The sequence below is a fragment of the Sprattus sprattus genome (assembly GCF_963457725.1).
Source record: "Sprattus sprattus genome assembly, chromosome: 21".
In the NCBI taxonomy this organism is placed as follows: domain Eukaryota; kingdom Metazoa; phylum Chordata; class Actinopteri; order Clupeiformes; family Clupeidae; genus Sprattus; species Sprattus sprattus.
The window spans coordinates 17,928,880-17,943,803 of NC_137919.1; the positions used below are offsets into that span (position 1 = coordinate 17,928,880).

Genomic DNA, 14,924 nt, shown 5'->3' on the forward strand with positions numbered 1-14,924 from the left:
AGTATTAACTGGATGTTTACCCGACTTTATGTGCTTATTTCCCCGCAGACATTCACTACAGGGTCCCTGCCTGGGTCAGATGTAGTACATCTGGAATTAAGGTAATATATGTGGAAGGTCAGGTTTCCCTTCCGGAGTATTAACTGGATGTTTACCCGACTTTAGGTGCTTCTTTCCCCGCAGACATTCACTACAGGGTCCCTGCTTGGGTCAGAGGTAGTACATCTGGAAGTAAGGTAATATATATGGAAGTTCAGGTTTCCCTTCCGGACTATTAACCGAATGTTTAACCGACTTAAGGTGATAATTTCCCCGCAGACATTCACTAAAGGGTCCCTGCCAGGGTGTGAGGTAGTACATGTGGAAGTAAGGTATTATAAATGGAAGTTCAGGTTTCCCTTCCAGAGTATTAACTGGATGTTTACCCGACTTTATGTGCTTATTTCCCCGCAGACATTCACTACAGGGTCCCTGCCTGGGTCAGATGTAGTACATCTGGAATTAAGGTAATATATGTGGAAGGTCAGGTTTCCCTTCCGGAGTATTAACTGGATGTTTACCCGACTTTAGGTGCTTCTTTCCCCGCAGTCATTCACTACAGGGTCCCTGCTTGGGTCAGAGGTAGTACATCTGGAAGTAAGGTAATATATGTGGAAGGTCAGGTTGCCCTTCCGGAGTATTAACTGGATATTTACCCGACTTTAGGTGCTCATTTCCCCGCACACTTTCACTAAAGGGTCCCTGCCTGGGTGTGAGGTAGTAAATGTGGAAGATAGGTAATATATATGGAAGTTCAGGTTGCCCTTCTGGAGTATTAACTGGATGTTTACCCGACTTTGGGTGAACCTGAAGTCCACATCATGAGCACCTCATGGAGTGAAACTCTTTGATATTATATTTTGTGTTTTAATACAATTAATTTCATTTTCAAAGATATTTGAAAGACAAACAAAGTAAGTTTTTGTTCTTTTTTTTTTATTTTCTCATTCAAGTCAAAGTAATTTCTCATTTTAGAGGTCAGTGGTGCTGCTTGTGACATTCACATCGCCTGTGATGGCTAATCTTCTGTGTTTCGGGGGACTTGCATCCTCTCTAATGTCATTTGCGGTGTCTTCTTCCACCATTTCCTCCTTGCACTTGTAGCGGTGGTAGACACTGAAGGTGATCACAGCAAGGACCAGGAGGCTGCTCACTACTGTTCCTGCTACCATGCCAACCATGGAAGGAGGAATAATCTTTAGTTCCAAAAAGCAGCCCTCCATTCCAACCCGGTTCCTGGCAATGCAGCTATAGGTCCCTGAATCCCTCTCTTCTGCTACTGGGATGTGGAGCGTGCCTGCAACAGCATCCAAGCGGGCAGAGGATGGTAGCGTGTAGGGTCCGGTGGTTCTCTGCCAGTTGTAGTCGATGGGGATTGCACCTTCCAGGGCATTGCAGTGCAACACCACATTTCTGCCCACCTCTTCAGTGCCCTTTGTGTGACAACTTGGCTTGGAGGGAGCATGTATCACCCGGAGGATAACCGAAATTCTTTGGATACCAGGGACCTTCTTCACTTGGCACCTGTAAGTCCCAGAATCTGAGGGTGTCAGTAGTAGCAGGTTAATGGAGGCATCTCCTTTCCTTGGATCCATTGAAATGAAGTGGACCCTGCCTTTGAGTGGCACGTAGTAGTTGTCATAGATCTGCCCGGCGGAATACACAATGATTACTGGGTCCTCTGTTAGTCCAGGGTTAGACAGCCGAGTCCACTCAATTTCCAGAGGTCCAAGGTCATCTGGGGCGAGGGTGAATTGGCAGTCCAGTGCTGCGCCTCCTCCAACCGCCTTCTCCACAAGTTTCTTGTTGGTCGAGTTGATCAGGACGCTGCTACATTTGACGGTCAGCAATAGTAATATTTGGAATATTTGCCAGTCCATTGTTGGGTGCCTTTGGATTCATCCCCCTTTTATATGTTTCCACAGGCTTGCAGACAATAATTTGAACCAATTCATTTGCTCCAGTATTTATACCAATAACCAATAGATTTGCAGGATGTAAAAATAGCAAGATGACGTAGGTGAGCTAAGGCTATAAATACTGCCATCTCTCCATTCAAATCCATACACACTGCAAGAATCGTTATGTAGCGGATTGACAAAGCACCGACTAGGACAAGCCAAATCTTGAACCAGACCAAAGAGAAGCTGGAGGAAAAGCGTGAAGCTGGAAAGGAAATCTTGGTGAAGAAATGTCAGGTATGTGGAACTTTTCACTCTGTGTTTAAGTCATTATGTCCAAAAGTTTTACTGTAAAAAATATTAATGAAATTCTATACTACTGTCTGGCTTCACCACAGTAATAGTGCCTGTTCATGTAGCAGTTCCCCCAAATATACCGATTGGCCGCCCAGATGTGGAAGAAATTGGAGGGTCCTGCAGGCAAGTTTAGTTCCTCTTTTCTATACTGATATTGTGCATATTACTAATCAATTTAATTTGCCACTATTTTCACTAAAATTATTCATTTTTCTTGCAGATGCACCTGTGGCAATCCGTGTGACCTATTCACACTGTCTTTGGCGGCAGTCCTGTTCGGCCTGCTGCTAATAATTTATTATATAATATTGGTCATAGTATACCACAATAAAAAATAAAAAAGATTGCTGAAGTTGTCATGTCTTTAATTCACCTTTGCATCCATAAAGCTGGCCAAGGCTATTAACTGTATTAGATGAACATAGTGTAGCTTTCCTGGATGTTCATGTAATTGTTTTGGAACACTGTGTAGCTTTTCTGGAAGTTCATGTAGTTGTTTTGGAACACTGTGTAGCTTTTCTGGAAGTTCATGTAGTTGTTTTGGAATATTGCGTAGCTTTTCTGGAAGTTCATGTAGCAGTTTTGGAACATTGCGTATATTTTCTGTTAGTGGATGTGATTGGCCTATTCAAATTAGGAGGCATAGTCTATTATCTGTTTGAATAGCAAGATGACGTAGGCAAGCTAAGGCTATAAATGCCGCCATCTCTCCATTCAAATCCATACACACTGCAAGAATTGTCATGCGTCATCGGATTGAGAAAGCAGAGACCGGGACAGCCTATTATTGCCATGTGAAGAGAAGCTGGAGGAAGCTGGAGGAAAATCTTGGGTTGTCACCGGTTAATCTGAATAACCAGCTAGATAACTCCCAGAACATGGAAGAGGTAAGTAGAATTCTTGGAAGTTGATTGTTCCACATTAACTATACATCACAACGTGTTGCAGTTCCTTATCACGTGTCTGCCTATTCTTGCCATGTGAACCAGACCGAAGAGAAGCTGGAGGAAAATCTTGGGTTGTCTCTGGTTAATCCAAATAACCAGCTAGATAACTCCCAGAACATGGAAGAGGTAAGTAGAATTCTTGGAAGTTGATTGTTTCACATTAACTGTACATCACAACGTGTTGCAGTTCCTTATCACGTGTCTGTCTGGACAGGTACACATAACACCTGATGAATTAGAGGACCAAGAGACGTATATTGAACTCAAACCAGTTTTTTTAGAGGATGAACTGGATGAGGAGACCCGGTTCTCTCAGATCATTCCACCTTACCAGGAGCCCAAGTCCAACGTATTCCATACAGTAAGTAGAATTTATGGATGTTGCTTTGTCGGAATTGACCCTATTTTTACAGCGTGCTTTAGTTCCTAATCATTTATATTTTGCACAGGTTGAGAGTGCAGTTACTGACAGCGACTCAGAGATGGATGAACTTGACAACATTCTGAGTAATACAGATTTCTCCAAGCTGCTGCAAAAAAGGAAAAGTCCTCCTCTGCCCCTTACAAGACCTCAAAAGAAAAAGATCCCTGAAAAGAAAAAGATCCCTCAAAAGGCTTGCAGGATTCAGAAAACAAGAGCGGTTAAAAGAAAGAGCAAGAAGGGAGAAGAGGGCGATAATGGGAAGAAAGTTACAGTGACAAAGAAGCTCCACTCTGGCAAACAGCTTACTGCCAAAACGTCTAGAAAGGTAAGGTATGACCTGTGGAGGTAATAATATAATTAATTGATTGAATTCACTTGGGTTACTGCTTAATAATTGACCTCTTAATCTTTACAGCGTGAAAGGAGACGGTTGTGCTATTCACCAGAATTCCTAGCAATGCTCAGACTGGCCTTCCAATTTGACATCCAGAAAAAGATCATCAGGGTACGGAGTATTCAAAACACCCTTAAAAACAACCCAGCACTTCTTGGAATGTGCAAAAAGATGAATGTATCTGTTGAAAATGTTCGTAACAGACTTCGAATTATGGTTAAGGAACGAGATTGATGTACACATATTTCATTAAAATGTTTGATTGGTGATTGCTGAAGTAGTCATGTCTTTAATTCACCTTTGCATCCATAAATTTGCCCAAAGCTATTAGCTGTATTAGATGAACACTGCGTAGCTTTTCTGGAGGTGAACATAATTGGCCCATTCAAATTAGGAGGCGTGCCAAATCAACTGTATAAATAGCAATAATTGGCACTTCGTCATTCATTTCCACAATTGCGACCATGAAGGTAAGGACATATCTCATCATATCTGCTTATTCTGAAAACGCATGTAGTTCTCTTGGAACGTAGCGTAGCTTTCCTGGATGTTCATGTCATTGTTTTGGAACACTGAGTAGGCTTTCTGGAAGTTCATGTAGTTGATTTGGAATATAACGTAGGTTTTTTGGAAGTTCATGTAGCTGTTTTGGACTATTGTGTAGCTTATCTGGAAGTTCATGTAGTTGTTATGGAATATAATGTAGGGTTTTTTGGAAGTTCACGTAGCTGTTGTGGACTAATGTGTAGCTTATCTGAAAGTTCATGTAGTTGTTTTGAATTATTACGTAGCTTTTTTGGAAGTTCATGTTAATGTTGTGGACTATTGTGTAGCTTTTCTGGAAGTTCATGTAGTTGTTTTGGAACACTGCGTAGCTTTTGTGGTAGTGAACATAATTGGCCCATTCAAATTAGGAGGCGTGCCAAATCAACTGTATAAATAGCAATAATTGGCACTTCGTCATTCATTTCCACAATTGCGACCATGAAGGTAAGGACATATCTCATCATATCTGCTTTTCTGAAAACGCATGTAGTTCTCTTGGAACGTAGCGTAGCTTTCCTGGATGTTCATGTCATTGTTTTGGAACACTGAGTAGGCTTTCTGGAAGTTCATGTAGTTGTTATGGAATATAATGTAGGTTTTTTTTGAAGTTCACGTAGCTGTTGTTGACTTTTGTGTAGCTTATCTGAAAGTTCATGTAGTTGTTTTGAATTATTACGTAGCTTTTTTGGAAGTTCATGTTAATGTTGTGGACTATTGTGTAGCTTTTCTGGAAGTTCATGTAGTTATTTTGGAACACTGCGTAGCTTTTGTGGTAGTGAACATAATGGGCCCATTCAAATTAGGAGGCATGCTAAATCTTCTGTATAGATAGCAAGGTTTGGCACTTCGTCATTCATTTCCACAATTGCGACCATGAAGGTATGGACATATCTCATTATATCTGCTTTTCTGAAAACGCATGTAGTTCTCTTGGGACGTAGTGTAGCTTTCCTGGATGTTCATGTCATTGTTTTGGAACACTGTGTAGGCTTTCTGGAAGTTCATGTAGTTGTTATGGAATATAATGTAGGTTTTTTTTGAAGTTCACGTAGCTGTTGTTGACTTTTGTGTAGCTTATCTGAAAGTTCATGTAGTTGTTTTGAATTATTACGTAGCTTTTTTGGAAGTTCATGTTAATGTTGTGGACTATTGTGTAGCTTTTCTGGAAGTTCATGTAGTTGTTTTGGAACACTGCGTAGCTTTTGTGGTAGTGAACATAATGGGCCCATTCAAATTAGGAGGCATGCTAAATCTTCTGTATAGATAGCAAGGTTTGGCACTTCGTCATTCATTTCCACAATTGCGACCATGAAGGTATGGACATATCTCATTACATCTGCTTTTCCGAAAACGCATGTAGTTGTCTTGGAACGTAGCGTAGCTTTCCTGGATGTTCATGTCATTGTTTTGGAACACTGTGTAGGCTTTCTGGAAGTTCATGTAGTTGTTATGGAATATAATGTAGGGTTTTTTGGAAGTTCATGTCATTGTTTTGGAACACTGTGTAGGCTTTCTGGAAGTTCATGTAGTTGTTATGGAATATAATGTAGGTTTTTTTGGAAGTTCATGTCATTGTTTTGGAACACTGTTTTGGCTTTCTGGAAGTTCATGTAGTTGTTATGGAATATAATGTAGTTTTTTTGGAAGTTCATGTCATTGTTTTGGAGCACTGTGTAGACTTTCTGGAAGTTCATGTAGTTGTTATGGAATATTATGCAGTTTTTTTGGAAGTTCATGTCATTGTTTTGGAACACTATTTTGACTTTCTGGAAGTTCATGTAGTTGTTATGGAATATAATGTAGTTTTTTTTGGAATAACAGGATAAAAAGACTTGTCCGAAGTGCCAGGGTGAATTTGCCAACCTGGCGCGTCACCTGCGGCACACGCACGGGATGAGAGACAAGAGAGAGAGGAGCCTGACCGTTGGAAGGTACAGCGGGAAGCTGGGATGCCCAATACCAAACTGTACAGACAAACTGTACTCACGGCTGGATAAGCACATCATTACCAAGCACAAGCAAAAGGTTTTACTTTTACAATTGATCAAATGTTATTCGAAGATGTATTTTGCTAGATTAAAACAATTTGAAATATAATCTTTTAACAGGGTCGATGCCTGAAGAAGCTCCTCAAGATGGCGAAGAAGAAAGCCATTTTACAGGAGCTACAGGCTATCCATCATCCACCACAGGTCCAGCCATCATCCACCTCAGGAGTGTCAGGAGTGTCAGAACCTTGCTCCTTGCAGCCACCACCACCAACCGCAACACCACCATCCATTGGACATCTGGCAAGTGAGGTTGAAGCCATGAAAAAAGATGTCCAACTGCTAAGGAAGGAGGTGAACTACCTCAGGGCCCTTTGCAAAGAGCAAGGTTCTGACACTCCACAATCATCTCATCCCATCTCGCCTGCCTCACCTGTGCCTGCCCAAACATCGCCACAACCCACAACCAGCATGATGCAGCCTGCCTCACCTGTGACTGCCCATACATTGCCACAACCCACAACCAGCATGATGCAGCCTGCCTCACCTGTGACTTCCCACACACCTGTGCCTGCCCAAACATCGCCACAACCCACAACCAGCATGATGCAGCCTGCCTCACCTGTGACTGCCCATACATCGCCACAACCCACAACCAGCATGATGCAGCCTGCCTCACCTGTGACTGCCCATACATCGCCACAACCCACAACCAGCATGATGCAGCCTGCCTCACCTGTGACTTCCCACACATCGCCGCTCCCTCCTCTGCTCTCTCCACTCCACTCTCCAACAAGGGAGACTTCCTGCCCTTCAGTGGGACAGCAAGAGACACCCTTGCCTAATCTGGGTAAGTTGATTCAAATGGTTGTTTGGCAGTTTATTGTATTTGCATAGCGCTATAACAATACAATTGCCTCTAGGCGCTTAACAGAGCCCAGAGCCTAAACAGAACAGAACTGGGACCACCTATTTTTCAGATAATGTGCTGGACCAATTCGAAGCCAGCCTCATTGGACCAAATCAGTCCCAGCAGGCCCTTAGGAATCTAAAACAACGCAAGAGCTATGTAAAGGAATTCCTCCTGTATATGTCAGGAAATAAGGGGGACATCAATAAGACCTTCAATTTCCTGAATGATATGCACAAACTGAACAGGTGTGTTGTTTTCACTATTCGCGTGGTATGAAATAAGAGCACACTTTAAAGTTTTGAAAATACAGTCCATATTTGAAGTGCTCATATATTCCTTTTTATTTCTTTTTCTCAAGCTATCTCACAAGTCTGAATGGCAGACTGAAGCCAAGCAGTCAGGTGCATATCATTTTGGATATTGAGGCCTTCTTGAGGTATTTAAAACTGCATGGCTGCAGACTCACTCCCCTCAAGATTGGCTGGATATTAGAAAAGCTTTCCCTGTGGAAAAGATGCCTAGGGCCCCGAGTTGTAATTCAAAGGCAAGAATATCGAAGGTTTAAATGTGGTAAGTTTGAAAGAAAATAGGTGCTGATGAAAGAGGTATGCTGATAAAACTATCTTGTCTCGACATGGTATACTGTTCTCTCTTACAGGGAAACTCATACTGGCTGAGCACCTCCTGGCCTTCATCCAGCAGGTCGGCCAAAGGTTACCCCAAGCTCTGCAGGACCTCCGTTTGGATCAAGCCAACCCAAGTCTTCTGGCCCGAGTGGTAGGGCTGTTGGTGGGGGGCATGGCAGCGTCCACAGGCCACCGAAAATGTGTATTTTTGGGAATGACTGTAGAGGATGTTGAGACCGCAGAGGCCTATAAGGCCTCTTTCACCATTACAGTGAGTTTATTATATTACTCTTCAGAATGTTCCAAAAAGTTCTGTTGATTTGAATCCACCCCAACATTCGCAGGTCATTAGTTACATATAATGACTGCTGCAAAGTTCTTCCAACCTGTCTGGTAAAGTCTTTTCCAATGCCTGTCCATTTTCTCAGGTACCTCTGCATAAAACGGCGAAGACTTTTGGGGCTGCAAAGATCTGTATTACAAAGGACCTCTACAGGCTCCTAAGGGAGTTCTGTGAATTGAGGCCAAGCCTCCCTGGTTACCATAACCCACCAAAGACGCTGTTCTTTAATAGTGCAGAAGGAGAAATGACAAGAATGGGGGTGTTTGTCAGTCGAGTTTGGGCCGAGTGTGGACTGCCGGGGTCACCCACATTAACGGACATTAGGACGGCAATTTCAACTCATGTATGTTCCTATCAATTTGACCAATAAGCTGATATAAAAATGTTATATATCCATAAAGCACTTTCTCTCCCACAGACAGATGTGATGCTACCTTTTGAAGAGAGAGAGAAGGTGTGTCAGGCAATGGCCCATGATCCCAAGACGGCGAAAAAGTTTTATGTCCCGGAGGCCACAGCCAAACAAGCCCAGTCCATAAGACTGAGTATTTTGAGGTCCCTTATGGACTCGGCCAGGCCGGCTAAAAGTGGGTGTCGTTTTTGGTGTTTTCTTGATTTTGTAATGATTGTCATGATATGTTTTCTAAGTGTTTAATGAATTGTACAGAAAAACAGCTTAATCCTCATTTTGATGTGCCAGGGGTCTCAGAGGAGCCCAAACACCATGAGGAGGCAGGTCAGGAAAGGAGAGAGGATGAGGAGGATCAGGTAGATGAGGGCCAGGAGGGAATGTCAGATACCAGCAGTTCAAGTTCTGGGAGTTCCTTTTCCTCCACTGAGGAGGGTGAGGAGAAGGGCCAGGAGGAAGCCCAAGCCAGAGAGGAAGAGTCCGGAAGCTCTAGCTCCAGTGAGTCTGTCTCGGGCTCCAGTGGGTCTGAGTCCGGGACAGACCACTGAGGAGGAGGGAAAAGGGGACGATGACTTTAATGCTATTTAATTTATATTTTTTATTTAGTTTTTTCTTTCAAAAAAGAAGTTCAAAGTTCATATCACGTTCACATTAAAAAGTTGTAAAAGTAAAAAGTTGTAATTTTTCTTTCAATAGGTGAAGCAAGTTGTGTAATGAAATGCTTAAGACTGGGTGTCAAGTAGTAAATGTGTAAGTTCTGTGTGCGGGGAAATCAGCACCCAAAGTCGGGTTAGCAGCGAGGTGTTTTTTGGGAACTTAGACTTCAACTTCCATCTCTTTAACTTAGATCCAGTCAGGGACTCTCTGCTGAAAAGCTGCGGGGAAATTACCACCTAAAGTCGGGTAAACATCCAGTTCACACTCTGGAAGGTCAACCTGAACTTCCATAAATTCGACCTAACTTCCACATTTACTACCTCACACCCAGGCAGGGATCCTCCACTTAGTGTCTGCGGGGAAATTACCACCTAAAGTCGGGTAAACATCCAGTTAATACTCCGAAAGGGCAACCTGAACTTCCATATGTATGACTTAACTTCCACATTTACTACCTCACACCCATGCAGGGACCCTATACTGATTGTCTGCGGGGTTATGAGCAACCAAAGTCGGTTTAGCAGCCAGGTGTTGTTTGGGAACTTAGACTTCAACTTCCATCTCTTTAACTTAGATCCAGTCAGGGACTCTCTACTGAATATCTACGGGGAAATGAGCACCTAAAGTCGGGTAAACATCCAGTTAATACTCCGGCAGGGCAACCTGAACTTCCATATGTATGACCTAACTTCCACATTTACTACCTCACACCCATGCAGGGACCTTCTACTGATTTTCTGCGGGGAAATTACCACCTAAAGTCGGGTAAACATCCAGTTAATACTCCAAAAGGGCAACCTGAACTTCCATATGTATGACCTAACTTCCACATTTACTACCTCACACCCATGCAGGGACCCTCTACTGATTGTCTGCGGGGTTATGAGCAACCAAAGTCGGTTTAGCAGCCAGGTGTTGTTTGGGAACTTAGACTTCAACTTCCATCTCTTTAACTTAGATCCAGTCAGGGACTCTCTACTGAATATCTGCGGGGAAATGAGCACCTAAAGTCGGGTAAACATCCAGTTAATACTCTGGAAGGGCAACCTGAACTTCCATATGTATGACCTAACTTCCACATTTACTACCTCACACCCATGCAGGGACCCTCTACTGATTGTCTGCGGGGAAATTACCACCTAAAGTCGGGTAAACATCCAGTTGACACTCTGGAAGGGCAACCTGAACTTCCATATATTTGACCTAACTTCCACATTTACTACCTCACACCCAGGCAGGGACCCTCCACTTAGTGTCTGCGGGGGAATTAGGACCTAAAGTCGGGTAAATATCCAGTTGACACTCCAGAAGGGCAACCTGGACTTCCAGATTTACTACCTGACACCCATGCAGGGACCCTCTACTGATTGTCTGCGGGGATAAGAGCACCAAAAGTCGGGTTGGCAACCAGGTGTTTTTTGGGAACTTAGACTTCAACTTCCATCTCTTTAACTTAGATCCAGTCAGGGACTCTATGCTGAATATCTGCGGGGAAATTACCACCTAAAGTCGGGTAAACATCCACTTAATACTCCGGAAGGGTAACCTGAACTTCCATATGTATGACCTAACTTCCACATTTACTACCTCACACCCATGCAGGGACCCTCTACTGATTGTCTGTGGGGAAATGAGCACCCAAAGTCGGGTAAACATCCAGTTAATACTCCAGAAAGGCAACCTGAACTTCCATATGTATGACCTAACTTCCACATTTACTACCTCACACCCATGCAGGGACCCTCTACTGATTGTCTGCGGGGTTATGAGCAACCAAAGTCGGTTTAGCAGCCAGGTGTTGTTTGGGAATTTAGACTTCAACTTCCATCTCTTTAACTTAGATCCAGTCAGGGACTCTCTGCTGAAAAGCTGCGGGGAAATTACCACCTAAAGTCGGGTAAACATCCAGTTCACACTCTGGAAGGTCAACCTGAACTTCCATATATTTGACCTAACTTCCACATTTACTACCTCACACCCATGCAGGGACCCTCTACTGATTGTCTGCGGGGAAATTACCACCTAAAGTCGGGTAAACATCCAGTTGACACTCTGGAAGGGCAACCTGAACTTCCATATATTTGACCTAACTTCCACATTTACTACCTCACACCCATGCAGGGACCCTCTACTGATTGTCTGCGGGGTTATGAGCAACCAAAGTCGGTTTAGCAGCCAGGTGTTGTTTGGGAATTTAGACTTCAACTTCCATCTCTTTAACTTAGATCCAGTCTGGGACTCTCTGCTGAAAAACTGCGGGGAAATTACCACCTAAAGTCGGGTAAACATCCAGTTCACACTCTGGAAGGTCAACCTGAACTTCCATATATTTGACCTAACTTCCACATTTACTACCTCACACCCATGCAGGGACCCTCTACTGATTGTCTGCGGGGAAATTACCACCTAAAGTCGGGTAAACATCCAGTTGACACTCTGGAAGGGCAACCTGAACTTCCATATATTTGACCTAACTTCCACATTTACTACCTCACACCCATGCAGGGACCCTCTACTGATTGTCTGCGGGGAAATTACCACCTAAAGTCGGGTAAACATCCAGTTGACACTCTGGAAGGGCAACCTGAACTTCCATATATTTGACCTAACTTCCACATTTACTACCTCACACCCAGGCAGGGACCCTCCACTTAGTGTCTGCGGGGGAATTAGGACCTAAAGTCGGGTAAATATCCAGTTGACACTCCAGAAGGGCAACCTGGACTTCCAGATTTACTACCTGACACCCATGCAGGGACCCTCTACTGATTGTCTGCGGGGATATGAGCACCAAAAGTCGGGTTGGCAACCAGGTGTTGTTTGGGAACTTAGACTTCAACTTCCATCTCTTTAACTTAGATCCAGTCAGGGACTCTATGCTGAATATCTGCGGGGAAATTACCACCTAAAGTCGGGTAAACATCCACTTAATACTCCGGAAGGGTAACCTGAACTTCCATATGTATGACCTAACTTCCACATTTACTACCTCACACCCATGCAGGGACCCTCTACTGATTGTCTGCGGGGAAATGAGCACCCAAAGTCGGGTAAACATCCAGTTAATACTCCAGAAAGGCAACCTGAACTTCCATATGTATGACCTAACTTCCACATTTACTACCTCACACCCATGCAGGGACCCTCTACTGATTGTCTGCGGGGTTATGAGCAACCAAAGTCGGTTTAGCAGCCAGGTGTTGTTTGGGAATTTAGACTTCAACTTCCATCTCTTTAACTTAGATCCAGTCAGGGACTCTCTGCTGAAAAGCTGCGGGGAAATTACCACCTAAAGTCGGGTAAACATCCAGTTCACACTCTGGAAGGTCAACCTGAACTTCCATATATTTGACCTAACTTCCACATTTACTACCTCACACCCATGCAGGGACCCTCTACTGATTGTCTGCGGGGAAATTACCACCTAAAGTCGGGTAAACATCCAGTTGACACTCTGGAAGGGCAACCTGAACTTCCATATATTTGACCTAACTTCCACATTTACTACCTCACACCCATGCAGGGACCCTCTACTGATTGTCTGCGGGGAAATTACCACCTAAAGTCGGGTAAACATCCAGTTGACACTCTGGAAGGGCAACCTGAACTTCCATATATTTGACCTAACTTCCACATTTACTACCTCACACCCAGGCAGGGACCCTCCACTTAGTGTCTGCGGGGGAATTAGGACCTAAAGTCGGGTAAATATCCAGTTGACACTCCAGAAGGGCAACCTGGACTTCCAGATTTACTACCTGACACCCATGCAGGGACCCTCTACTGATTGTCTGCGGGGATATGAGCACCAAAAGTCGGGTTGGCAACCAGGTGTTGTTTGGGAACTTAGACTTCAACTTCCATCTCTTTAACTTAGATCCAGTCAGGGACTCTATGCTGAATATCTGCGGGGAAATTACCACCTAAAGTCGGGTAAACATCCACTTAATACTCCGGAAGGGTAACCTGAACTTCCATATGTATGACCTAACTTCCACATTTACTACCTCACACCCATGCAGGGACCCTCTACTGATTGTCTGCGGGGAAATGAGCACCCAAAGTCGGGTAAACATCCAGTTAATACTCCAGAAAGGCAACCTGAACTTCCATATGTATGACCTAACTTCCACATTTACTACCTCACACCCATGCAGGGACCCTCTACTGATTGTCTGCGGGGTTATGAGCAACCAAAGTCGGTTTAGCAGCCAGGTGTTGTTTGGGAATTTAGACTTCAACTTCCATCTCTTTAACTTAGATCCAGTCAGGGACTCTCTGCTGAAAAGCTGCGGGGAAATTACCACCTAAAGTCGGGTAAACATCCAGTTCACACTCTGGAAGGTCAACCTGAACTTCCATATATTTGACCTAACTTCCACATTTACTACCTCACACCCATGCAGGGACCCTCTACTGATTGTCTGCGGGGAAATGAGCACCCAAAGTCGGGTAAACATCCAGTTAATACTCCAGAAAGGCAACCTGAACTTCCATATGTATGACCTAACTTCCATATTTACTACCTCACACCCATGCAGGGACCCTCTACTGATTGTCTGCGGGGTTATGAGCAACCAAAGTCGGTTTAGCACCCAGGTGTTGTTTGGGAATTTAGACTTCAACTTCCATCTCTTTAACTTAGATCCAGTCTGGGACTCTCTGCTGAAAAGCTGCGGGGAAATTACCACCTAAAGTCGGGTAAAAATCCAGTTAATACTCCGAAAGGGCAACCTGAACTTCCATATGTATGACTTAACTTCCACATTTACTACCTCACACCCATGCAGGGACCCTATACTGATTGTCTGCGGGGTTATGAGCAACCAAAGTCGGTTTAGCAGCCAGGTGTTGTTTGGGAACTTAGACTTCAACTTCCATCTCTTTAACTTAGATCCAGTCAGGGACTCTCTACTGAATATCTACGGGGAAATGAGCACCCAAAGTCGGGTAAACATCCAGTTAATACTCCGGCAGGGCAACCTGAACTTCCATATGTATGACCTAACTTCCACATTTACTACCTCACACCCATGCAGGGACCCTCTACTGATTGTCTGCGGGGAAATGAGCACCCAAAGTCGGGTAAACATCCAGTTGACACTCTGGAAGGGCAACCTGAACTTCCATATATTTGACCTAACTTCCACATTTACTACCTCACACCCAGGCAGGGATCCTCCACTTAGTGTCTGCGGGGAAATTACCACCTAAAGTCGGGTAAACATCCAGTTAATACTCCGAAAGGGCAACCTGAACTTCCATATGTATGACTTAACTTCCACATTTACTACCTTATACCCAGGTAGGGACCCTCCACTTAGTGTCTGCGGGGGAATTAGGGTTAGGGTTAGGGTTAGGGTTAGGGTTAGGGTTAGGG

The 14,924-nt window shown here is 43.9% G+C and overlaps 1 protein-coding gene across 1 annotated transcript; it reads right to left on the reverse strand.

Moving 5' to 3' along the window:
- Positions 1 to 1,010: 1,010 nt before the first annotated feature.
- LOC308382150 (coxsackievirus and adenovirus receptor homolog) lies at positions 1,011 to 1,919 on the reverse strand (the record flags this gene model as incomplete). Its single annotated transcript, XM_080859836.1, has 1 exon — positions 1,011 to 1,919. The coding sequence occupies one exon, from the start codon at positions 1,917 to 1,919 to the stop codon at positions 1,011 to 1,013; it is 909 nt and encodes a 302-aa protein (XP_080715962.1).
- Positions 1,920 to 14,924: the final 13,005 nt, after the last annotated feature.